The sequence below is a fragment of the Bos taurus genome, chromosome 5 (assembly GCF_002263795.3).
Source record: "Bos taurus isolate L1 Dominette 01449 registration number 42190680 breed Hereford chromosome 5, ARS-UCD2.0, whole genome shotgun sequence".
NCBI classification, from domain to species: domain Eukaryota; kingdom Metazoa; phylum Chordata; class Mammalia; order Artiodactyla; family Bovidae; genus Bos; species Bos taurus.
Genome location: NC_037332.1, coordinates 72,237,311 through 72,262,107, shown reverse-complemented (window position 1 = coordinate 72,262,107; position 24,797 = coordinate 72,237,311). Strand labels below are relative to the sequence as shown.

At 45.9% G+C, this 24,797-nt stretch overlaps 1 protein-coding gene across 4 annotated transcripts in view; it reads left to right on the top strand.

Annotated features, from left to right (window-relative positions):
- Positions 1-24,797, top strand: part of LARGE1 (LARGE xylosyl- and glucuronyltransferase 1) — a 609,947-nt gene that overhangs the window by 154,009 nt on the left and 431,141 nt on the right. For 2 of the 4 annotated variants that reach the window (XM_005206780.5, XM_059886204.1), the window contains exon 2: positions 1,407-1,594. In XM_005206780.5, the coding sequence (XP_005206837.1) occupies positions 1,489-1,594 (106 nt within the window). In that variant the 5' untranslated portion in view covers positions 1,407-1,488. Of the gene's footprint in view, positions 1-1,406; positions 1,595-24,797 lie in introns of those variants that run through there. The other 2 variants (NM_001205588.1, XM_024991490.2) reach the window with 2 other exon arrangements.

Below are 24,797 nucleotides of genomic sequence, written 5' to 3'. Positions count from 1 at the left end.
TTCCATGGCCATACCTTCCTTAGGAATCTGCAGGCTTTTGTGCCTGTCTGCCCTGTGTCCATGTGGACTTTTCACTTTCAGCCAGTATGTGATGTCCGTGTTAGGACTTGGGAGGAGATGAGACTGTATGACCTGCTGGTTTTTACATTTTTTTTTAAATAAGTCATGTCCCTTCCTGGTCAAGTACTTGGGTGAAAGATCCTGGGCCCTCTAGTCCATCTGAATTGACCTTCTGCCTCTTCTTTGGTCCTCTCTCTACCAGCCTTCTGCGTGGTCTACAATTGTCCCTCTGCAGGCTGGTTGTAGGTTGTCTGTCTTCTCCTCTCCAATCTGTTCCTGTTTGAATTGTTTCATGCTTTTCTGGACATCTTCCCTGTGAAAGGGGTAAAACTGTAAAGACAGCCTCTGTGGAATGTTTCTAGGTTTTCCACAGTGACTGAGGTGCAGCCTCCCGACCATGATCTTGGGGCCTCTCCAGTCTCCTTTCCTTTGAGTGTGTTGTTCATCAGCCTGATGGGCCTTCTGCATCTCTCTCTGCTGGAACATGGGGACTGTTCTGCCTTCTTGACCAAACACAGATGGATCAGCTTCACTGGTTTGTGAAAGAATGGCATTGAAACATGTATAATATCATATAAGAAACAAATCGCCAGTCCAGGTTTGATGCAGGATACAGGATGCTTGGGGCTGGTGCACTGGGATGACCCAGAGGGATGGTATGGGGAGGGAGGTGGGAGGGGGGAGATGGGGAACGTGTACACCTGTGGTGGATTCATGTTGATGTATGGCAAAACCAATACAATATTGTAAAGTAATTAACCTCTAATTAAAATAAATAAATTTAAATTAAAAAAAATCCCAGTCATCACATTCTTGGGGTTCCTGATGTTGGTCTTTCTTGTTAGACTGTGCTTTTAGAGCCAGCCCTTGTTTTGGTCAATTTTGAAAATGCAGCCCTTGTTTAGTGCTTGGTACTTACAAGATGTTTACTAGGTACTCTTTTTAATAAGTGTTAGTCCAGGCTTCAAAACTCACCTGTGTACTTGTCTGTGTATATATGCATGAGAGAGAGAGAGAAACAAAGTGGGGGGTGTCTGTTACAGTTCATTTCATCCTGCATTTGTTTATTTTGTAAAGAACTCTTTTTGAGATTTGACAGAAAACAAAGAAATTCTGTAAAGCAATTATCCTTCAATTAAAAAATAAATTAATTAAAAACAACAAGGGAAAGAAAAAAAAAGAACTCTTGCAGTTTGGGTAGACTGCAAGACTACAGCATCATCTCTTGCGATGAAGTTGTAGATGAGCTGAACCACTCTCAGGATCTGCAGGATGTTTCTCTTTTGCAATTTGCATCCATTGACAATGCTAAGAACTCAGCCCTTCCTCTTTGCTCTTCCTTCCAGAAAGTATTATGAGGGAGGCTGAGGACGCCACGCTCGGGGCAGAGACACGGCGCTGGGATTAGGGACTGCCACTTCTGAGAGGATGCTGGGGGTCTGCAGAGGGAGACGGAAATTCCTGGCTGCTTCGTTGACTCTGCTCTGCATACCAGCCATCACCTGGCTTTACCTGTTTGCCGGAAGCTTTGAAGGTAAGAAGGAAGCTTTTCCACAGGGAGAGGGGTGGAGGGAAGAAGGAACACTGGCTGCCCTGGAGTCCTCGGAACAAGCTCCAAGTCTTCTAATCCCAACTTCTCATTCTTTTGAACAGTGGAATATTGGTGCCCCATCACAGGGAAAGATTTGTATAGGTTTGGGTCTTCCCAGGTGGTGCTAGTGGTAAAGAACCCATCTGCCAATGCAGGAGACATAAGAGACATGGCTTCGTTTTCCTGGGTTAGGAAGATCCCCTGGAGGAGGGCATGGCAACCTCCTCCATGCCTGGAAAATCCCATGGACAGAGTAGCCTGGTGGGCTACAGTCCATAGGGTTGCAAAGAGTCAGACATGACTAAAGCTGCTTAGCATGCACATACACAGGAAACTGGAGGGAGTCAGTGATGGGAGGAGAAAAAGGTAAATACAAAGATAAAAATAAGGTGCCTCTGGATGCAGCAGTATAGTGGAGGTTACACAAATGTCAGATACCAGCCTTGTAGGCTGATCACTGTGTTGATAATGGGAAAAAGGTTGGGTCCTGCAGGGATTACTTCATGCAGTTTATGGAGTCAAATGTTTCATGCATTCTTCCATCTATTCATTCACTTATCTGTTCAGCCAACATTTTGCAACTGTTTAACATCTGTGCTAAACTAGGTGCTGGGAATCTGGTGAAAACAGATTTGAACCTTCAGAGTGTCATGGAGGAGATAGGTTAACACGTGATTGCTATGCATTGCTGTACCTGGTAACTCCTTAAGATGAGGCAAGCTCACAGGGCTGGGAGATAGGGTGGTCAGAGCCATCAGGTGGGCTGATTGTAGAAGATGAGTGGTGATGCTGATGGGCTGAGTACAGAGGTTCAGCAAAGGAGATGCCCTTCCTGAGCAAACAACAAACACTCCTCCCTGCCACTTTCCTGAAATCCATAGAAGAGATGCACGCACCATCCTTCTAGCCAGGAGTTTCTAATGTAGTGCGACGCTCTGCGTATCAGAGATGCTTTTCTAAGCTTTAGGAAGGGAAGGAATGGAAGTATTGAAGAGCCTACTTTCTTTATATTTACCCCCAAACTTGACTTTAAAAAAAAAATGTATGTATATATATATATATATACACACACACACACACATCTCCAATGAAAATCTGTCTCCAGAAAGTCACTACAGTGTTTTTAAACATTTCCTTTATGCATAATTGTATTGACAGCTCAAGGCTACCTTTTAATTAGGAGTTCCACTTCACTTTCTGAGATTTGCCCTGAATTTGCTTGGCTGAATATCAATGAGCTGAAACTCTTCCCTTCAGGTCAGGGAAGGGCCTAATACCACACCCCTGTCCCTTTCCTGTCCCCAGACCTCCTTGGAGTGGCAGATAGAGCTTTCACCTAAGCATCTAGATAGAGTGGATTATGCCCTGGCTGTGGGTGATGGATTATGCCATGGCCGTGGATGGTTAAGTTTTGGTAAAGAGATCAGAGGGAGGATGGTGAGTTGGTATTGGCAGTAGAAAAAAGAAGAAGGAAGCATTCTCCAGGGATGATGGCAGAAACCCTGTGAAAGAAAGCCAAGAGCATTAGTGCCGGTACAGGTTTAACACATTGAAACGTTGACTTTGACAGGATGACTAGACTGGTATAAGAGTATAGCACTGGTATAGCAGCAATAATGATAATGACAACAACATACACTGTAATATTCTGAGCATTTCTACATGCCTGGCATTGTTGTGAGGATTTAATGCATATTAACTCCTCCTTCACAATAATCCTGTGTGGTGGGTTCCAATGAGGAGGTCTAGGAAGATCAGCTGTGGTGATATGCCCAGGGACCCAAAGCCAGTCAAGATGGGGCCTGGGCTGATTGGACTTGAGAGCAGGAGGTTTTAACTGCAATTCCATGTTGTGGACTGGGCTTCAGTGAGGGGAGACTTTGGGTGGGAAAACAGGAACCTGCAAGGTGTCACATGACCTTTCTGGATGTGTGAGGGAAGCTGTACAATTTTGATTTCTGCTCATTGGTAGAAACCCAACTCCAGATGATTTTGGCAAAGAGGGAATTTGGTGACTACTGAAACTAATAAGTTCAAAGGAAAAATTCGGCTTCAGGTAGGGTTGGATCCAGGGGCTCCAATGATATTTTTGTAGCTCTGTCTCCCTACTTTGTTTTGCTCTACTTTTCTCTGCTGTAGTTCTTTTCAGGATAGCTTTTCCTCTCCGGTGAAAACTTTGGCCAACAATTTATTCTCACCAGTCCCTTGTAGAAAGAGGGGGATTCCTCCCCCATAATTCTCCAGCATCACCTCTGGTTAGATTACCGCTGGTCCCTCTTGGTCTGGAGAGCAATTACTGTGGTTGGGGGAGGCGAATGAGGGCATCTCTGAGCTCTGTGGCTATTTCTAGACCAGAGTTCCCTGAAGCATGTGAAGTGAGACTGGGGAAGTGTGGTCCCTAAGGGTACGTGGTGCAATTCCCCAAAGAGGGGAAACTAGAAGTTGGTCTGGGTTGTGGAGAACTCAGATCTGGCTGTGCTTAGTGATGGGTTGATATCAACTTGAAGGTCTCTTTCCAGCATCATGCTCTCTAGTCCAGCTCTGGCTGATGGAGTGACTGTGCCCATGGACTTTTATTAGACTGGCAGATAGATTGCATTAAATAGGGGTTGGATGATCCAGATACAGAAAAGATCTTCATGACCCAGATAATCATGATGGTGTGATCACTCACCTAGAGCCAGACCTCCTGAAATGTGAAGTCAAGTGGGCCTTAGAAAGCATCACTACAAACAAAGCTAGTGGAAATGATGGACTTCCAGTTGAACTATTTCAAATCCTAAAAGATGATGCTGTGAAAGTTGCATTCAAAATGCCAGCAAATTGGGAAAACTCAGCAGTGGCCACAGGACTGGAAAAGGGCAGTTTTCATTCCAATCCCAAAGAAAAGCAATGCCAAAGAATGCTCAAACTATCACACAGTTGCACTCATCTCACACGCTAGTAAAGTAATGCTCAAAATTCTCCAAGCCAGGCTTCAACAATACATGAACCATGAACTTCCAGATGTTCAAGCTGGTTTTAGAAAAGGCAGAGGAACCAGAGATCAAATTGCCAACATCTGCTGGATCATCAAAAAAGCAAGAGAGTTCCAGAAAAACATCTACTTCTTCTTTCTTGACTATGCCAAAGCCTTTGACTGTGTGGGTCATAACAAACTGTGGAAAATTCTGAAAGAGATGGGAATACCAGACCACCTGACCTGCCTCTTGAGAAACCTGTATACAGGTCAGGAAGCAACAGTTAGAACTGGACATGGAACAACAGACTGGTTTCAAATAGAAAAAGGAGTACATCAAGGCTGTATATTGTCACCGTGCTTATTTAACTTATATGCAGAGTACATCATGAGAAACACTGGGCTGGATGAAGCACAAGCTGGAATCAAGATTGCCTGGAGAAATATCAATAACCTCAGATAAGCAGATGACACCACCCTTATGGCAGAAAGTGAAGAAGGACTAAAGAGCCTCTTGATGAAAGTGAAAGAAGAGAGTGAAAAAGCTGGCTTAAAACTCAACATTCAGAAAACTAAGATCATGACATCTGGTCCCATCACTTGATGGCAAATAGATGGGGAATCAATGGAAACAATGGCAGACTTTATTTGGGGGGGGGGGGCCCAAATCACTGCAGATGGTGACTGTAGCCATGAAATTAAAAGACGCTTACTCCTTGGAAGGAAAGTTATGACCAACCTAGACAGCATATTAAAAAGCAGAGACATTACTTTGCCAACAAAGGTCCATCTAGTCAAGGCTATGATTTTTCCAGTCATCATGTATGGATGTGAGATTTGGACCATAAAGAAAGCGGAGCACCAAAGAATTGATGCTTTTGAACTGTGGCGTTGGAGAAGACTCTTGAGAGTCCCTTGCACTGCAAGGAGATCCAACCAATCCATCCTGAAGGAAATCAGGCCTGAACATTCATTGGAAGGACTGATGCTGAAGCTGAAACTCCAATACTTTGGCCACCTGATGCGAAGAGCTGACTCATTTGAAAAGACCCTGATGCTGGGAAGGGGAAAACAGAGGATGAGATGGTTGGATGGCATCACTGACTCAATGGACATGAGTTTGAGTAAGTTCTGGGAGTTGGTGATGGACAGGGAGGCCTGGCATGCTGCAGTCCATGGAGTCACAAAGAGTCGGACATGACTGAGCAACTGAAATGACTGATCCAGATACATTAACAGAAGCAAGACCTAGGTTTGATCCCTGAGTCGGGAATATCCCCTGGAGAAGGGAATGGCAATCCACTCCAGTACTCTTGCCTAGAGAATTCAATGGACAGAGGAGCCTGGCGGGTTATAGTCCATGGGGTCGCAAAGAGTCAGACATGATTGAACGACTGACACTTCAACTTTCTAGCTAGGAGGATGAAGGTGACACATTTGTTTTACCAGGTATCAGTTAGTCCATAGCCGGGCCACTGCATTTATTTCTGGATGCTACACTTTGAGAGCAATCTAGATAAGTCAGCACATTTAGAAGAATCTAGGTGAATGACAGTGCCATTTCAAACTTTATTTTGTACGAAATAGTGGAAAGAATGGGGCTATTTACCCTGGAGAAAGAGAGGCTCCAGGTGTATATGACCAGCTTCAGCAAACAATCAAATGGCCACCATCTGAAATAGAGATTGGGCTTACTCTGACAGTCCCTGAATCTATGGAGGGATGTGGCAGGGAGCCAGATATCAAGATCATCATAATAAGGGTCATTCTGTCCAGTGCTGGGATGAGAGGGAAGGAGCCCTGGGAGGGAGAGATGAGAGGTGTGCAGACAGAAGGGTGATCATCAAGGCAGTTGCACAGGGGGAACTGCCTGCCTGGTCCTAACCCAGAGATCCTGAGACTCTAGAAAAGCCTGAATGTTTATTCAGAAACAAAAATTTCCTCCTTGGAGTTCTTGCCAGTTGCCGCAGGCATCAGTACACTTCCAAAAGGGCCTGCAGAGACATTCTTTTCTCTGTAGTTAAACATAACAACTTTGAAATCCATTTATTGACACCCTTGAGTTTTCTGTCTCGAGGCAAGTGGAACCATAAATAAGGGACAGAGTTGCTGCCTGAATTCGGAGTTTATGTGGGTTTATTTATTTCTCAACCCTGTCTAATTTCGATGGATGATCTCCTGAGAGCAGAGCCTAGAACTCTTCCTGAGATGTGGATGCTTTTAGATAGAATATGATTTTGGAGTCAGATTACACACAACATCATGATATATTGAGAGAGCAAGGGAGGGAGTCAGGTCTCAGACTATAAAGTCAACTCAGAGTAGCTGGTAATTTGGGGCATAATCATGCTTCTCTTCTCCTTCTGCTTGAAATGATGTTATAAAAGTGAAGCTCCCCTATTGGGGCACAACATTTTACATGTCTATGATTCTAAGCATCAGATGTGAGTGAATGAGTTGGAAATGACCAGAATCTTCTCCAGTTAATGGGAAATAGGACAGGAGGAGGAAAAAGTCTTACTGTGATTTGCTCTGGAGTGTGGTGGCGCTAGTGGTAAAGAACCTGCCTGCCAGTGGAAGAGATCTAGAGACATGGTTTGATTCCTGAGTTGGGATGATCCCCTGGAGGAGGGCAAGGCAACCCACTCCAATATTCTTGCCTGGAGAATCCCATGGACAGAGGAGCCCGGCAAACGACTGTGCATAGGGTGGCAAAGAGTCGGACACAACCAAAGCAACTTAGCACACGCACACATGTGGATCCAGGATCAGTGCATAAAAGTTATGGGGAAGCAGGCATTTTCTTAATGTAAGAAAGAATACCTCTTCTAACTCCTTTGCCAGGTGTTAGAATTCACCATTTGGGAAAGCATTGAAATCTTCCTTCCTGGAGCTATTTGTCAAAAGCCAGGTGACCATTGGTTAAGAATGCCCATCAGGGATGTTTCTGCTGATGCTTCAATCCCCAAATTCCTAAACACTACTGACTCCATGTCTTCCCACACCTTGTGTTCCTCTACCATCTTGGGTAACATCCCCAGCTGCCCATGCTGCAGGCTCTAAGCTTTGGAGCCTCCCTTGGTTGCCGTATCCTGTCACATCTGATCTTGGCCTCATGCAGCTGTGTCTTTTGTTTCCCCCGCTTTCACCACCTCTGATGCACTGGCTCTGCTGTCCACGTTCATCCTTTGGGGTCAGGTCTGATGCAGCAGCTGGCTCTCCTACCCATCTCCTCCACCCTCAGTCACAGCACCTCTCTGCTCCTCATCTGCCCTGCAGCCCCATGTCCTCACACCCTCCTCGCATTCCTGTCCAGCCAGGCTAGACTTCCCTCCATGCTCTGTGTCCTCTGGGTTTTGGATATGCTGTTCCTTCCCCTCCCGTCTTTGCTTGGCCAACTTAGAATCTCCTGTCTCAGCGTAAACATGAGAGCTCCTCACCCTTAACTAGGGTGCTCAACTTTAACTCTGGCTTCCTCTGCTCCAGCCCCCACCCCTAACTCCTTGTCCTTTTCCCTCCCTCATACTCAGGACACTTCGTTTTTCTTGTGTTTGGAATTGCTGTCTTCTCTACTGACTGTATTTCTCTATTGACTATTTTGTCATCTGATGACATTTTGGATTTATTTTGGTCATCTGATGTGAACAGACTACTCATTGGAAAAGTCCCTGATGCTGGGAAAGATTGAAGGCAGAAAGAGAAGAGGGCATCAGAGAAGGAGATAGTTGATGGCATCACCGATGCAATGAACATGAACTTGGCCAGACTCCGGGAGATGGTGTGGGACTGGGAGGTCTGGCATGCTGCAGTCCATGAGGTTGCAAAGAGTCAGACACGACTGGGCAACTGAACAGCAGCTACTGACTGTAAGCATCAGGAGGCAAGTGGTTTACCCTGTTCATTCTTCCATCTCCAGCACCTACTGTGTGCCAGGATAACTGCTGAATGCATGAATGAGCAAAGGAACGTGCGCTCTTCAGGCTTTGAGTGTTGCCAGCTCTCTTTGTTGCCTCCTGATTAACGGCAGACTCCTTGTCATGGTGCTGGGGTCTTTCACAGGCTTTCTCTCTCAGTCTATAATGTCTGTCTTCACTCAGGTGAGGACGCCTCATCAAACATCCTGAGAAAACCCGTCTTCATTTTCACTCTCTGTTCTTTCTGCCCAGGATACAGTTCTCTTTTCCACAACCCTTCCTCCCAGCCTGCTCCTTTAGTGCCCGTACTCAGCGTCACTTTCTCCTAATGTCTGATCCTGTCTTAAAACTTCTGTGACAAAACTCACCAAGGGATATTTTGCTTGCTTGGTGTCTTTCTAGGCACTTGTGTATGAAATTCTTGAGACAACAGACTGTTTACTGATTATCACATCCCCAAAGCCTGGGCATCACTCTGCTCGATTCTTTGTAAATGTTGCCTAGAAACGATTCTGCTATTAAGGGCAGCAGGAGCCCATGTAGCTTCCCAGTTGGCGCTAGTTGTGAAGAACTTGCCTCCAGTGTGGGAAACATAATGAGGCATGGGTTTGATCCCTGGGTCGGGAAGATCCCCTCAAGAAGGAAATGGCAACCCACTCCAGTTTTCTTGCCTGCAGAAATTCCCTGGACAGATGAGCTTGGGAGGCTACAGTCCATAGGGTCATAAAGAGTCGGACGTGACTGAATCAACTTAGCATGTATGCACGCACATAGGAGCCTGTGTAGACAAGGGCTTCTCCTGGTGCTCTGAGCATCTCTGATTTTGAGACCTCAGGATATGGCACTGGATGCCTCACCTGCCTTCTGGTAGGGATGTTAATTCTGGGACTTGACTAGTTCTGCTTAAACAGATCTCTCTTTGAATTTAGATCCTGCCTATTATTTTCTGCCAGAATCGCCTTTTCTCGTGGGCATGGGAGTGGTTCTTTCTTCTCTGACCATCAAGGAGATGGCGTTCAGCTGCCATTGAGTTATCAGCAGGTGGAGAAGGGTGCTTTTCAGCCACTCAGAAAATGGTTCACACATGGTGCCCTCCGAGCATTTATTACTAGCTCCGCACAGGCACTGCCTGTGGTCACGGGAGGCGGGCCAGTGAGGGTTGCGGGGGTTATTTAAAAGCAGATGCTTTCAGCGGTGTAGCACCTAGAACGTTTAAAAGCAGTACCATGAATGGGCACAGGATATTAATTCCTGGCTGATTTCAGCCGGCACCCACGTTTGTCATTCCTGAAGCCTCCCCTCATTGTTCATGCACTCTTTATCAACACAAGCTCCTCTTGAAATGAATGGTTTGCAAGTCGTTACTGTAAATTTCAACAGGAGAAAATGAGGTGGGCATTTGGCCATTTTGAAGAGTTGCAGTGAGAACCAAGGAGTTGTAAGTTAAAGCGTTTTCCTTGTTTGTTCGTTATGGGGGACCATGGAGCACGTGAACAGTGGGGTAGGGGAGGTGGGGGCTTGTCCAAACATAACCACTTGCCCAGCCCCACATTCCTTTGCCCCATCCTTCAGCCTGGACCTGATGCAGGAGGTTTGTGAATTTCAGACAAGGTGCTAGTGGATACTTTGCTGAAGGTTTCATTAGCCCCGGAGGCTGGGCTGTGTGGCAGCTTTGATGGCAGCCAAACCATTTTGCCTTCCTGCCGATGGCCCCAATGTATCACTTAATAAGGATATTATGAGGTATAAGAACATAGGATGCTGAATGCAAAATGAAATAGGAAGTGTAATATAAAAGTTTTATTGATCTTAAAAAAAAAGATCAGAAATGAAGGGCTTTTCTAGCCAGGGCTTAATAGCATTAGTGCTGAGCTTAAGCAAAAGTCTGCAAAGGATGAGAATGTACAAGAGGCTGCAAGTGGTGCCCTGGGCACAGGGCACAGTGGGGCTGTGTGTGTCAGTGGTTCTTACCTTAGACCAAAAAGCATCTCTTCAGGGTCTTGGAATCTGAAAGTGCAGCCCAAGTCTATCGAGGTCCACGGTTTTATCTGGTTGTGAGATGGTTGCTAAGGCGACCTCTACTTTCCTTATACCCAGCTTTTAACCTTAAAATACTATCAGTGGTCCTGCTGGGGTGGAGAAAATGACCCTGAAGAGTCAGTTGGCTGCATCTCCTGGAAGAGCTCATAGCAAGAGCCTTGGGTGAGGCGTCAGGAAACCTGGTTTCCACGAGCCCCAGCAGCCCCCTGTATTAATTTTTTGTGGCTTCTGTAGTGTGTTACCACAAATGTAGTGGCTTCAAACACAGATTTGCTGTCTTACAGTTTCAGAGGTCAGAAATCCAAAATGAGTTTCGTTGGGCTGAAGCCAGGATGTTGCCAGGGCTGGCTCTTTCTGGAGGCCCCTGGAGAGAAACCGTTTCCTGGCCTCATTCGTCTTCTGGAGGCTGCCATTTCCCTTGGCTTGTGGCGTCTTCCTCCGTCTCCAAGGCCAGAGGGGTAGCATCTTCAGATTATTCTTTCTGACTGCGACCTCTGCTTCTGTGGTCACATCTCTTTCTCCAATTGTGACCCCCCCTGCCTCCCTCTTAGAAGGACCCTTGTGATTATGTTGAGCCCATCTGGATAATCCAGGATAATTGTCCCATCTTAGAATCCTTAATCTAATCATATCCACCAAGTCATTGTTGCCATGTACAATAGCATAGTCACAGGTTGTGGGGATTAGGATGTGCACATAACTGGGGAACCATTATGTGGTTCTCCATACCCCTCCCGTGCAGTCCTCTACTCCTGCATCCCCTCCATCATCATCTTCTTTAGAGACAAAGCAAAGGGGGGTTGTACCATCTACTTTCTCGTAAAGACATCTTATCCTGCTCCAGGAGTTTTGACTTCAATCATTTGGATACATGAATGTCTAGCAGGACTTAGCACTCATGAAAAAGGGCATTGTATTTAGACGTGTTTGCCTGTTCGATTTTGACCCTAATACTTTGTCTGTAATAGGTGCTTCATCAGTAACCAGTGATAGGTTAAGGTTTTCTGAAATGAAAGGCTCAGAACTTCTGCTCTTTGAGGATTCTTGTCTGAAAATGGTTTATTTTCTAGTTTCAGATACCAATTTAACAAAAGGAGGGGGATTTCATCAACCTATTGATGGTTGAGTACATCAATTTTAAGTAAATAAAAGCCACTGTGTAACTATTTGGGCTGCTCTTCGTATTATCACCTAAACCTATCGCCTACCTAAATCAGCCATCTACCAAAGAGAAATGTGTCTATATCGGCACAAAAGATGAGTAAGAAGAGGTTTACATGGGTGTGTGTAAATGCTTGTCCACAGTAAAAATAAACACATCAATAGTGGCATATTGTGAAATATAGCAGAACAATTAAAATCTACTCATGGTGTTAAGCAAAAGAAGCCAGACACAGAAGAATAAATGCTGTATGATTTCAATTATACGGGCAAACAGTCAACTTAGGGATAGAGATGAGACTGGGGCAGGACTAAAAGACTTTGTGTGCTGGCAATAATTGAATTTACTTTTTAACCTCTGATTATATGATAATACAGATGTGTTCACTTTGACAGTTCATCCAGTTTTTCATTGATCTATTTTCCTGTGTGTGTGTGTGTTTTTAATAAAAAACCTATGCAGGCTTTGTTAAATAAGTACCTGAATTTGAAAAGATGGTGTAGATCTTGCATTCTTTTCAGATGAGAGGGATTTTATTAACTTTTGCAATTTACAAATCTATGTCACTGTTTAATTTTGAAATTCAAATGCTTTTCAAGCATGGGACTTTTCTTTGGGGATAGATGTTTAACATTTCTGTGCAACCACATTTCCATTTTTCCTTCATGCTATACCTCATCATTTGGACACATATTCTCCCTGTGAGAGTCTGATCACAGCTCTGACTTCGAGTTCTGAAATTTGCTCATAAAACCCTAATTCTGAAAGTGTTTTTATCCATTTGCAACACGACCAGTATTCCTACCCGAATTCTGGCAATAACATAGCTCCAATTAATATTAAAATGGTATTATTTCATATCAAGGACACCAAACCACGTTGGATAAATGGTCCTATCTGCTTTAGTCAACAAAAATGCATCTTTATAAAGCCCTGGTGCCTGGAAAAGAAGACTTTTATTGTGTTATAGGGAATAGAAAACATGAAAAGGCTATGTACTATTTAAACTATAACTATAATGGAAGCAATAGCAATAGTTTCTGTTTGTGTGTTAGTTGCTCAGTCGTGTCCAACTGTGTCTGACCCCCATGGACTGTAGCCCGCCAAGCTCCTCTATCCATGGAATTCTCCATGCAGGAACACTGTTTCTGTTTATCGCTTGTTAAAACAAATTGGCTGCCTCTGGTCTGCAGGTGTATTGGGTTTGGCTTGCTGAGAGCTTTTACCATTTTGGAATTGTTACTAATAGTTAAATTTGGAGATGGCACTTAAAAATCATGATTTCTGGCTTAAGTAATAAAGTGGAAAGATCTTAGCAAATTGGACCCACATTGCACAGCGTCCATTGACTGGAGCTTAGTGCTGCTCCTTTGCACAGTGCACGATGCTTCAGTTTGCCATGGTCTCCACCCTCCCTGGTTGTCCCTGTGTCATTCTATGCACAGAGCCAAAGGGAGAAGAACGAGCCCCTGGTCTTTGCTAATGTCACTTACTGACTCCCAGCTGGCTCAGGTTAACTTTGGACTTTGGGCTTACTGTCTGCCATGTGCTGTGTTGGGTATTGTACATACATAATCTCATTTATTTCTCCAAACACTTTCCCATTTTATAGACGAGGAAACAGGCTTTGGGATGTTTCGTTCTTTGGCCAAGTTCACCTAGCCAGCGGGTAATGGAGGCAGCATTGGAACCCAGGCCGTGCCTGTAAAGGCCCTGCACACTGCTCTCCCGGTAACTTGTAGATACAGAAATAACTGGTAGATGACATTTTAAAGTCAACATGCCCAAGTTCTAGACAAGGACAAGACAAACCCTGTGACGAGGGAACAGGGCCATCTTAGACTAGAAGGCAGACCATGTTCTGTGGCTGGCAAGATTATTATAAGCCAATAATAAGCAGAAAATTCAATCAGACCTTCAGTGCAATTTGCATTTTGTCTCTGCCATAGGCTCATACAATTAAGAGCACAAAAGGACAGTAGGAATCTAGTCAGGCTTACAACCCAAACAGATCAAGCCTTTGAAAACTGCCCAAGGACTTTAGAGCAAGGGCTGATGGTGGAGGGGAGGTGTCCATAAATGACAGGTGACACTTAAATCAGTGATGACAAGTTGCTTAATATCACTGCTGGTCAGTTTCTCCTCCATGAGAAGGGGAATGTACTATGTAGCTCATACAGGTGTTAACAGGGTAAAGTTGAGTACATACTATTGAATGGCAGTGAGTATTTTTTCCCCTTCTCGAATTTTCCTAGAATGTTGGAAAGTCATTGTGTGTGCATGCTCAGGTGCTTAGTCTTGTCCAACTCTTTGCAGCCTCATGGATTGTAGCCCTCCAGGCTCCCCTGTCTGTGCGATTTCCCAGGAAAGAATACAAGAGTGGGTTGCCATTTCCTTCTCCAGGGGATCTTCCTGACCCAGGGATAAACCTGTGTCTCCTGCATTGGCAGGCGGATTCTTTACCACTGAACCACCTGGGAAGCCCTAAGGTCATTCTGGGAAAGACGCAGAAGATCACCCACCTGATATGAATAAGGCTCATTGAGGGACCTGAGGTCTAGAGCATGTGATCTAATGAACTAAACTCACAGCCTCGGTCGGTGGTATAATTGGAACCACCGCTCAGGTGTGTTGCATTTGGCCTGCTGACTGCTTTTATATCATTTTGGAATTTGTTATTAGCAGTTAAAAAATTTGAAGATGGCTCATAAAAAATCATGATTTCTGGCTTTCCTTAATAAAATGAAAAGACCTGATCTCACTGCTTGATATCCATGTCTTCATTTTTAGTGAAGGCAAGAGTGAATGTCCATTTATTTATGTCCTATCCATCTATATTTCCAGGCATTTTGCAGTTAGAAAGCAGCAGGTTAGGTGGGAGGGGACAGGGAGACTCTTGAGACATAGTATATGTGTGTGCTCAGTTGCTTCAGTTGTGCCTGACTCTTTTCGACCCAATGGACTGTAGCCTGCCAGGCTCAGCCATGGTCATAAACACACCAGCATCTCACTGTGGACCCAGCAGCCATGTTTGGAGAAAATTATTTCACACACATTTAAAGAGTCACAAAAAGGAAAGGACCATCCTCTGATGCAAAGTGAAATCACTTTTCTATCTGAAGATTTTTCTGAGGGGGCTGTAGCTGAATCAGCACACTTTGAATTCCATACCTCCCCTTAAATGCTGTGTGTCATTAATAGAGTGACTTAACCTCTCTGAACTCAAATGGTTTCCTCCAAAGTGGGAAGTACTGCTTCCTATTGAATAGGGGTTTTCTACCCTGATCTTCCCTGTAGCTCAGATGGCAAAGAATCTGCAATGCAGGAGACCTGGGTTTGATTCCTGGGTCAGGAAGATACTCTGGAGAAGGGAACGGCAAATCTACTCCAGTATTCTTGCCTAGAAAATCTCATGGATACAAGCCTGATGGGCTACAGTTTGTGGGGTTGCAAAGAGTCGGACACGGCTGAGCAACTAACACTGCTACTGCAGATGAAAAGGAATCCGTTGTGCCTAGCATAGATTTTCAGAGTCACTTTGTGTTCAGCCAGGTTCTATGTGCTGACTATGTGTCTGAAGCAAATTGTTTAAGGAATAGAGAGTTAAGTGTTAAGATTACACTATTTGGAAGAACCCTGACAATGCCAGATTCCTTTTCTTTCTAGAGTGGGATGTTCAGACAGTGGGTATTTGTCATTTTTGCCCCAGCAGAGGGCACCCCATACCCCGTCTCCTGTCCATCATGAATTCTCCTGTTGATACAGAGCCAGTGCTGGGATTGAAGCTTGCACTGATGCCTCAGAAGGAAGTTGCTGCATTGAACCAATAGTAGCTATTTGAGGTAGGGATCAGGGTGGTGTTGAACCAGAGCTCTCCCATATACATTTAAATAACCCTCTCATTACCCCATCAGGGAGTGGGGATCTTCCATTTCTGAGATGAGGTGATCGAACTTCAGAACCCTTAGGTGACTCCTCCAAGGTGGTTCATTCCTTCAACTAACACCATCAGACACTATTTTAGGATGTTAGGTACAGAGCTGTGAATTACACAAGCATGCCCCCTTTTCTTGTGCAGCTCACTATCTAGGGCAGAAAGAGAGATGATTCATAAATTCATAGTCTGCTGAGTGGTGATCCGCACCACAGACAGAAAGCAGGGGAGCTTTGGTGAAGAAGGTGTTTTTGATAAGATGGTCTGGACAGGGGCTCTCAAGTGATGTTTAAGCAGAGTCAAGCATAAACTGAGGGCTTCCCAGGAGGTGCTAGTGGTAAAGAACCCGCCTACCAGTGCAGGAGATGTAAGAAATGCAGGTTCGTTCCCTGGGTCGGGAACCCTGGAGGAGGGCATGGCAACCCACTCCAGTATTCTTTCCTGGAAGAATCTCATGGACAGAGGAACCTGGGGGACTGCAGTTCCATAGGAGTCAGACATGACTCAATCGACTTAGCACTCATGCATGCAGGCAGAGAAAAAGAGGCACAGCATTTCAGGCAGAAGGGGATAGCTGGATGTGTAGAGGGCTTGGTGCCTTTGCAGAAAAGCAGGGAGCAACCAGGGTTGCTGGAGGGAAGGGAGAGGACGGGGCAGGGTGGACAAAGCCAGGAAAGGTGGGTGGACCCACTTCACAGGCTTTGTGACCGGGTCTTAGGACCTGTATTCTGACTTCTCTTTCCTCATCCTGTCTCCTCCTTGGGAAGCTTATCCCTTACGATCCGGACTTGCCTTTGGCTGCTTGCCTCGAAGGAACCTGAGAGTGTTTCCTCCTCCAGCCTGGAAGGAGGTCACCTGGCTCTCTGGTTCCAGAATTGCCAGATAAGAATCACCTGGACAGGACTTTCCTGGTGGTGCAGTGGCTAAGAATCTGCCTGCCAGTGCAGGGGACACAGGTTCAAACCCTGGTCCGGGAAGATCCCACATGCCGTGGGGAAACTAAGCCCGTGTGCCACAACTACTGAGCCCATGCTGCACGAGAAAAGCCACCGCGATGAGAAGCCCAAGCACCACAACTGGAGAGTTGCCCTGGCTCGCTGCAACTATTTATAGAGAAAGCCCATGCAGCAGCCAAGACCCGGCGTAGACAAAAAGAAAGAAATTTAAAGAGTCACCTAGGCATCTGTCAAACATGCAGTCAACTCAGCCCACCCTGGGGCAGTGCTTAGGAGAAACACAGCGTCAGGGCCCTGTGCTAGGTCTGCTAAACCAGAGTCTGCAGGGGGATGCCCCCGTATCTGCATTTTTAGCAACGACCCCAGGTGATCCTTACCTTCTGGCCCATTTGGGAAGTTTAACCTGGATCAGCTGAAACCCCTGGGTGGGTGATCTTTCTCCTCTCCTCAGGCCCCGGCCTCCAGGGCTTGGGTTTAAGAAGGTGGAATCAGGCTGGTGATGACAGCGCTGATGGAGGGCCTGCTGTTGTCTCACAAAGCAGCTTTGTCGCCTTTGACATTTAAGTCTTAGTCTTCACACCAGGTTCCTGAGGACGATATTATTATCCTCAGCCAATCTATCATTTGTGCCTCTGTTAATCCCTTGTATTGAATTGCACCTCACTTACATAACTTACCTCCTAGGTTGTATAGACCTAATAGTGTGCATTACTTAGAAAAGTGCTTGGCGCGTAATGAACTCTGGATAAATTGTCATTAGTACTTCCTCTGATTTCTACACCTTCAGATGGCAAGGCCTCGCCTTTCTGTAGTCATCTCCGAATCCTTAGTCTTTGGCACAATACCTGGAATAAAGTAGATGCTTAATAGTCATTGAAGTGCCAGAGACGAGGATAATATTAGCTGCTCTTTATGGAGCATTTAATCTTTGACTTGTATTAACTTGTGTGTCCTTCAGAAGTGCCCTACATAAGGTAGATACTGATAGTCCCATTTTGCAGATAAGGAAAATGAGGCGCAGGAAAGTTCAATAATCAGCTCAAGTTTCCAGAGCTAGTAGGTGATAAGGTTTAACCCGAGCATACCTAGAACAATCAAATTCATAGAGTCAGAAAGTACACTGGTACGTGCCAGGGTCCCCAGGGATGGGATGGGGAGAGGGACGGGGAGTTAGTGTTTAATGCGGACAGTTTCCGTTTAGGAAGGAGAAAAATCCAATGATGGTGAGAGTTGCAAACAAACAATGTGAATGTCCTTAGTGCCGCTGAACTGTACAGTAAAATATGGTTGAAAAGTATGTTTTATATTATGTGATTTTTACCACAATAGGGAAAAAAAAGCATTAAAAAAGAAAAAGATTTAACCCCGCAGCCGTGTTCACTGAGATCTCTCCAAGGTTTTGTTTACCTCTTAAATTGACATAACTTTTAAAAAAAACAATAGGGTTTGTTTTTTTTTTTTTTTTGGCTGCACTGGCCTTCATTGCTGTGCGTGGGCTTTCTCTGGTTGTGGCAAGCGGGGCCCACTGTCTAGTTGTGGTGGGGGCTCCTCATTGTGGAGGCTTCTCGTTGCAGAGCACAGGCTCCAGGTGCATGGGCTTCAGGAGTTGCAGCCTGCAGGCTCCACACTTGCAGCACTTGGTCTCTAGTAGCTGTGGCTCACAGGCTCAGTTGCCCCTTAGCATGTGGAATCTTCCAGGACCAGGGATCAAACCCGTGTGTCCTGAAATGGCAGGCAGATTCTTATCCACTGGTCCACCAGTGAAGTCCTTAAATTGACATTATTGATCTTCCTCTTTGCTAAGTAAAATTCTTTCCTCTTGCTGCGCTCTCCATGGCGATTGGGAAAAGTTGGTCATTTCCAAGTATAACCTTCACATATACTTGAAAAAGATACTAGATTCAAACTTCTGCAAGCTCAGTGAACTCGGTTGTGTTCACCTTTCTGACTTCTCAAAGCATGCCTTTTCCTTGCTTGCCTCTGACCCGGTGGCTGGTTAGATGCAATCCTCGGGGACAGGTGAGGGTTAGCCTGTCCTGAGCAGTAAGGTAACTGGGCCCTCGCCTTCCCTTCCTAGGAGCTGTACCTGTGGTTTGTGGTCCCCAGGATGCTTGCCTGGCTTGCTCCAGAGAGACTTGGAGACAGTCAGGGTTCCAGGACTCCTGAAGTCAGCAGTCCAGAAATGAATGCAGACACCTTCATGCCTGGAGAGGCAGGGCACCCCCAGGGCTGGTTCCAGGGTGACTGTGAGGGAGACAGGTCAGGAGAGAGAGGAGCATCTCACACACGACTTCCTCTCATGTTTTAGGTAAACACTGAGTGAGTGGCATGAAGGAGCGGGTAAGTAAGCATCTCTGGGAGCGAGTATTCATGAAATTTTTCTGTTTCTCTCTCACCAGTCTCTCTTCAGAGAGTCCTGCTCTGATGCCTGTCTGAGCAGAAAAGAGTCTGCTTTTCCCTTTGATCCACTTCTCTGCCCCAAATAATCTCTGCCTTGCTTTCCAGATCCTTCAGGGACATGTAGTAATCAGAAAGAGACCCTGGACTTGTGTATTTTCTCCATTTCCTCACTAGTTCCATTCCCAGGTGACATCGCTGGTCTCCTCTTGGCTGTGAGGCAGTTCTTCCCTTCTTGTCCTTACTGTTCAGTTCAGATGCTCAGTTGTGTCCAACTCTTTGTGACCCCATGGACTGCAGCACACTAGGCTTCCCTGTCCATCACCAACTCCTGGAGCTTGCTCAAACTCATGTCTATCAAGTTGGTGATGCCATCCAACTATCTCATCCTCTGTTATCCCCTTCTTGTCCTGCCTTCAAGCGTTCCCAGCATCAGGGTCTTTTTCAGTGAGTCAGTTCTTCACATCAGGTGGCCAAAGTATTGGAACTTTAGCATCAGTCCTTCCAATGAATATTCAGGACTGATCTCCTTTAGGATTGACTGGTTGGATCTCCTTGCAGTCCAAGGGACTCTCAAGAGTCTTCTCCAGCACCACAGTTCAAAAGCATCAATTCTTTAGTGCTCATCTTTCTTTATAGTCCAACTCTCATGTCCATACATGACTACTGGAAAAACCAAAGCTTTGACTGGATGGACCTTTGTTGGCAAAGTAATGTCTCTGCTTTTTAATATGGTGTCTGGGTTGGTCATAGCTTTTCTTCCAAGGAGTGAGCATCTTTTAATTTCATGGCTGCAGTCACCATCTGCAGTGATTTTGGAGGATTTTGGCCAGCATCTGCTCTCAGCACTGTTCTCAGCCCCCGTCTCCATCATCCCCTTCTTGTAGATCACGTGCAGGAGCCTCCCCTGGTCACAGAGCCAGTTCATGCAGACCCAGCTTGTCAGACTCGGAGCCCTGCTCTTAACTGCTGATGCTCAGCCTCCTGCTTCCCTCCCTGCCACCTTGTCCCCCTTCCTTTCTGTTCTGAACAGTAGCCTGCATGAAGTTCTTCTCTCTTCTGAGCACCATACCAGTCATTAGGTACCAGAAGTTAGAGATTTAGACACAGGAGTGAAACAGCCTGGGTGAAAGGGAAATTCAAAGGTGTCCCAAGTGTTCTGAGCTTCTCCAGTGCCTGTTGGAGAGGAAGATCACCTCCCAGGAGTGAGGACAGCAGGTCAAAGTTGGGAAGGACTTGGCTTTGCAGCCAGAAAGCTTTGGGTTTCTGTGCCACACATATAGCAGCTGTGTGACCCCAGGCATGTCTCTTCCCTTTTCTAAACCTCCGTCTTATCATATATAAATGGAAACCACCCTATCTCCCATCCAGATTTATGTGAAGGTCTCATCACTGATTTAGGCAGGCAGCTGATGTATATTGGTAAATTCCTACTCCTTTTTTTATTGCCTTTATTTTTGATGAGGTCGTTTATCGATGAACTTCAGATCTGTAATTGCAAATAAAGTATAGCATAAGAAAATCTCTTGGCACATGGTTGTTGGCCAATAAATATTAAGCAGAGGGTTCATCTGCATGCAGTCAGACTGGTTTCATGGCCGCATAATGGAAAAAGCAAAATGAGAGCAGAGAGTGGGTAAGTGGATGGCTCGGGGTCACTCGGCTCGTAAGTGTCAGGGCTTTCTCATTAGTTCTGCAGCAGCTCTGGGTCAAGCGAGGATAGCATTGTCTTCCTCTTAGAGAAAATGTGGATCTGGGAAAGCTGAATACATCTCATCCAAGCTTTCAAGTCATTACTGCCTAGAATGGACTTCATCACCAAACAGCAATGTGGCACGACAAGGACTAGGTTTCCTCATCTGTAGGATGGGAGTGATACTGTCTGCCCTGACCTCCTCTAAGAGTGGTTCTGGAGATCAGATGGAATATATTATGAAGGAAACCATGACATACAAAGGTGAGCTGGCCTGACACAGGACAGAATTTTTTTCTTCTTTTATTTTTTATTTAAACTTTTTATTTTGTACTGGATTATAGCCAATTGACAGTGTTGTGATAGTTTCGGGTGGACAGCCGAGTGACCCAGCCATACGTATACATGGATCCATTCTCCCCCAAACTCCCCTCTCATCCATGCTGCCCCATGACATTGAGCAGAGTTCCCAGGACAGGTGGAATTTCATTGCCAGATTGTAATTTCCCAGGGCTCCCCTATTGCGTCCATTTTCATTTTCTAGAAATGGGGAAAGCATTTGGAAATAAACTGTTTTTGGTCCACACGAGGAGCTAGGATAGAAGTCGAAAGATAAATGTCTCCTCCCTCTGAATACAGCTGAGGTCTGCGGGATAGATGGTGAAGGTATTTAGCGCCATAGGAGAATTTCTGAATTTATTACATGCCTCATTGCATCATTCGGAGAGTAGCTTCGGAACCTGAGCTCACACCTTCACTTTCCCAGCTCCAGCCCACCTTTCAAACCCCAGCTTCAAGCCACACTGCCCTCCCAGGGCTCTTCCCCAAGCCTTATTCTTCCCAACCCCCAGTGATCACTCTTCCCTGTGCTATCCATCCACCTCCAGGCACTGAGAAGCAGGGTCTTCAGTCTTGTGTTGATTTCATAAGCTTCATGTACTTATTCACTCAAGAAACATCACTGAGGACCTGCTTAATGTAACTCAGGCACGCTTGAATACTTTGGAAATACTCCAGTTCCCATGGAGCTTATAAGTTAACTTATAGACAAGAAAATGATGCCTGCATGCACCATTTTGGATGTTGTAATGAGGAAGGACTTTGATGAAGTGATATTTGCACTGATACCTGGAGTATAATTGTGAGCCACCTGTGTGGGGACAACACCCCAGCAAAGGGAGCAAGCATAGTTGCTCAGAGGCTAGATGGGACTGGATGTGTATGGGAAAAGCTGCTGGAGCTAAACACTTCTGGTGGATGAGCAGAAAAATACAGGTCAGAGATGAGGTTGGGGACTTTGGCAGACACCTTGTGGACAGGCCACTGAGAGGAGTTCGGACACTTTTAAAGTCCACAGGTTGTCTGCCTGAGTCTAGGCTGAAGGCATGGCTATGTGTATTAGTTTTCTGTAGCTGCTGTAACATATGGTCACAACCAGACTCGCCTTCTGTTGAAACAACAAATTTATTCTTAGAGCTTGGAGATCAGTTGTCTTGAGTCAGTCTCACTGGGCTTACATCAATATGTCTGCGGCATTGATTTCCTCCAGGGCCTCTGTTTTCTTTCCTGCCTTTTCCAGTTTATAGAGGTGATCAGCATCCCTTGGCTCTTGGTCCCTTCCTCCACTTTCAGAGCCAGCCGTCACATCACCCCAACCTGTTTCCATCATGACATCTCTCTGACTTGGATCCTCCTGCCTCCTCCTTATAAGGACTTTTATGATTACGTTATACCCACCTGGATAATTAGGGTAATCTTTGCATCTCAGGCTGTGCGTTAATTTAATCACACCTGCAAAATCCTGTAAGTCAACCTAGTCATAGCTTCAGAGCTCAGGATGTGGACAACTCTAGTGGTTATATCCAGCCAAACATGCCTGGTGTGTGTTTCCAAACAGTCTTGTGTCTGTGGAGAATGACTGAAGGGGCATAAGAATTTAGGCCAGGCCTCCAGCTAGGTGACCGCTGTACTCATTCAGGTGAGCAGTGAGGTGACCTGAACTTGGATGGTGTCAGTGGAGATGAGGAGACAGGTTTTGGAGGCCGAGCCTCTGCATCTTGGGGGGATGTTTGGGCTGTGAAGGTGAGAAGTGGAATGAATCAAAGATGACTCCAGGTTTTGATGGGAGCAAGTGGGTTTCAGGTGGAGAGGCCTGGAAGCAAAACAGGGGTGGCACAGGCGATCGTTTGCTGGTTGGGGACAGAGAGCAGAATAAATATCTGACAGTCAGCACCCCTACCCTGCTCCCACCTGGATGTTGGGACACTTGAACTGGTGATGCCCAGCATGGAGGTGAACTAGGACTCCAGGTCAACCGTCTTTCCTAGGGGGGAAAAAAAAAAAAAAGGTAATATGGAAAAAAAAAAAATAAAAGTTTGAGATGCCTTTTTCAATTTCAAGATGAAGTATATACTGTACTACAGCTTTTATCATAAAAGTGTGGTTGAAGTAGCACTGGAGTGCCAGCCGTGACTGTCAGGGGTGCGGTAGAGGTGTGTTAGGGTGGGTAGTGCATGGGATAGCACGTAGGGTGGGTAGTCTGATTCTGCCACTCGCTAGCTGCATGGTAGGAGCCACCTTTGCCCTTTCTGACCCTCCGCTCCTCATCACTGGGGAGTGGTTGTGATATTTAAATGAGCTAATACGTGAGCCTTGCATGCATGGTGCTAGGTGTATAGGGGTTGTTCTGCAAGTGTTTGCTTCCTTTAAGGGAGCAGTGATGGGAAAGAATGTAATTATCATCTGTAATAATAACCACTAATTCAGTGAACACTTACTATAATGCATCATGACACACTTGCTGGATGCAGGTGTGTAAATTACGTAGATTTCACTCATTCAATCCTTACAACCATCTTGAAGTCGGTCCTATTAATATCCCCAGTTGCAGGTAAGGACCCCGAAGCCCAGAGAGGTTAAATTACTCTGTCCAAGGTCACTCAGCTTGGGTTCAGACTGGGGAGCCTGCCATCTGGCCCCCAGGGACCATTCTTGTAAATTACTGAACTGTACAATCTCTGTATGTTGGGAGGAACCGTGGTCACTCCCATCTTACAGGGGAGGAGACCCAGCCACTGAGACATTAAACAGAAAACTCAGCGGGTCCGTGGCAGTTGGCACGTTTCTCACTGGTGGATGAATGTTCAGAGCTGAAGCCGATTCTGCTGGGACTCTGAGTCCAGGAGTTCTAGATCCTGGATCCAGCAGAAGTTCTGTCTGGAGGTTCTGCATGGATCCAGGCTCAGATGCTCTTACTTGGCTCTCTCCTTCCAGCCCTGGGTCTTGGGAAGGCTGGATTTTTTTGCAAGGTTTTGCCAGTGCTGCTGCCCTTTTCTCCTTTCAGGGGCACTTGACTCAGCTGCCTCACTCAGCATCCTGGTGCCCTGTAGCCCCTCCCGCTGGGTCTCCCCTGCCCCTGCCCCTTCCTGTGGCTTGGTGAGAAATTACAGTCTTGAGTGCTGGGGGCCTGTTGGTGCTTCAGCCATAATCCTGCCTCTCTGAGGACTCACAGCCCAACCGGGTCAGGTGTAATTGCTGGCTCAGCATTTCTGCACTTGGCTCGGGCATACTTGGACATTTAGGAAAGTCTCCATTCCCCTCAGCTGCTGACTTTTCTGTGGATACATACATTCCTATCAGCCTGGAAATGCCTTGAAGGTTCAGACTGGCTCTGCTGCTGCTGCTGCTGCTGCTAAGTTGCTTCAGTCGTGTCCCACTGTGTGACCCCATAGACAGCAGCCCACCAGGCTCCCTTGTCCCTGGGATTCTCCAGGCAAGAACACTGGAGTGGGTTGCCATTTCCTTCTCCAGTGCATGAAAATGAAAAGTGAAAGCGAAGTCACTCAGTAGTGCCCAACTCTTAACGACCCCATGGACTGCAGTCCACCAGGTTCCTCTATCCATGGGATTTTCCAGGCAAGAGTACTCCAGTACACCCAGTGGGGTGCCATTGCCTTCTCCTCAGACTGGCTCTGGGGCTCTTCAAATCCCTGTGGATTTGACAACTGTATGTTGTCCACAGTGGAACTGATTCAGTTGTGGAGGAGGTCCTGTATCAACCACTTTTTAAATTTCTTTTTAAACTTACTTGA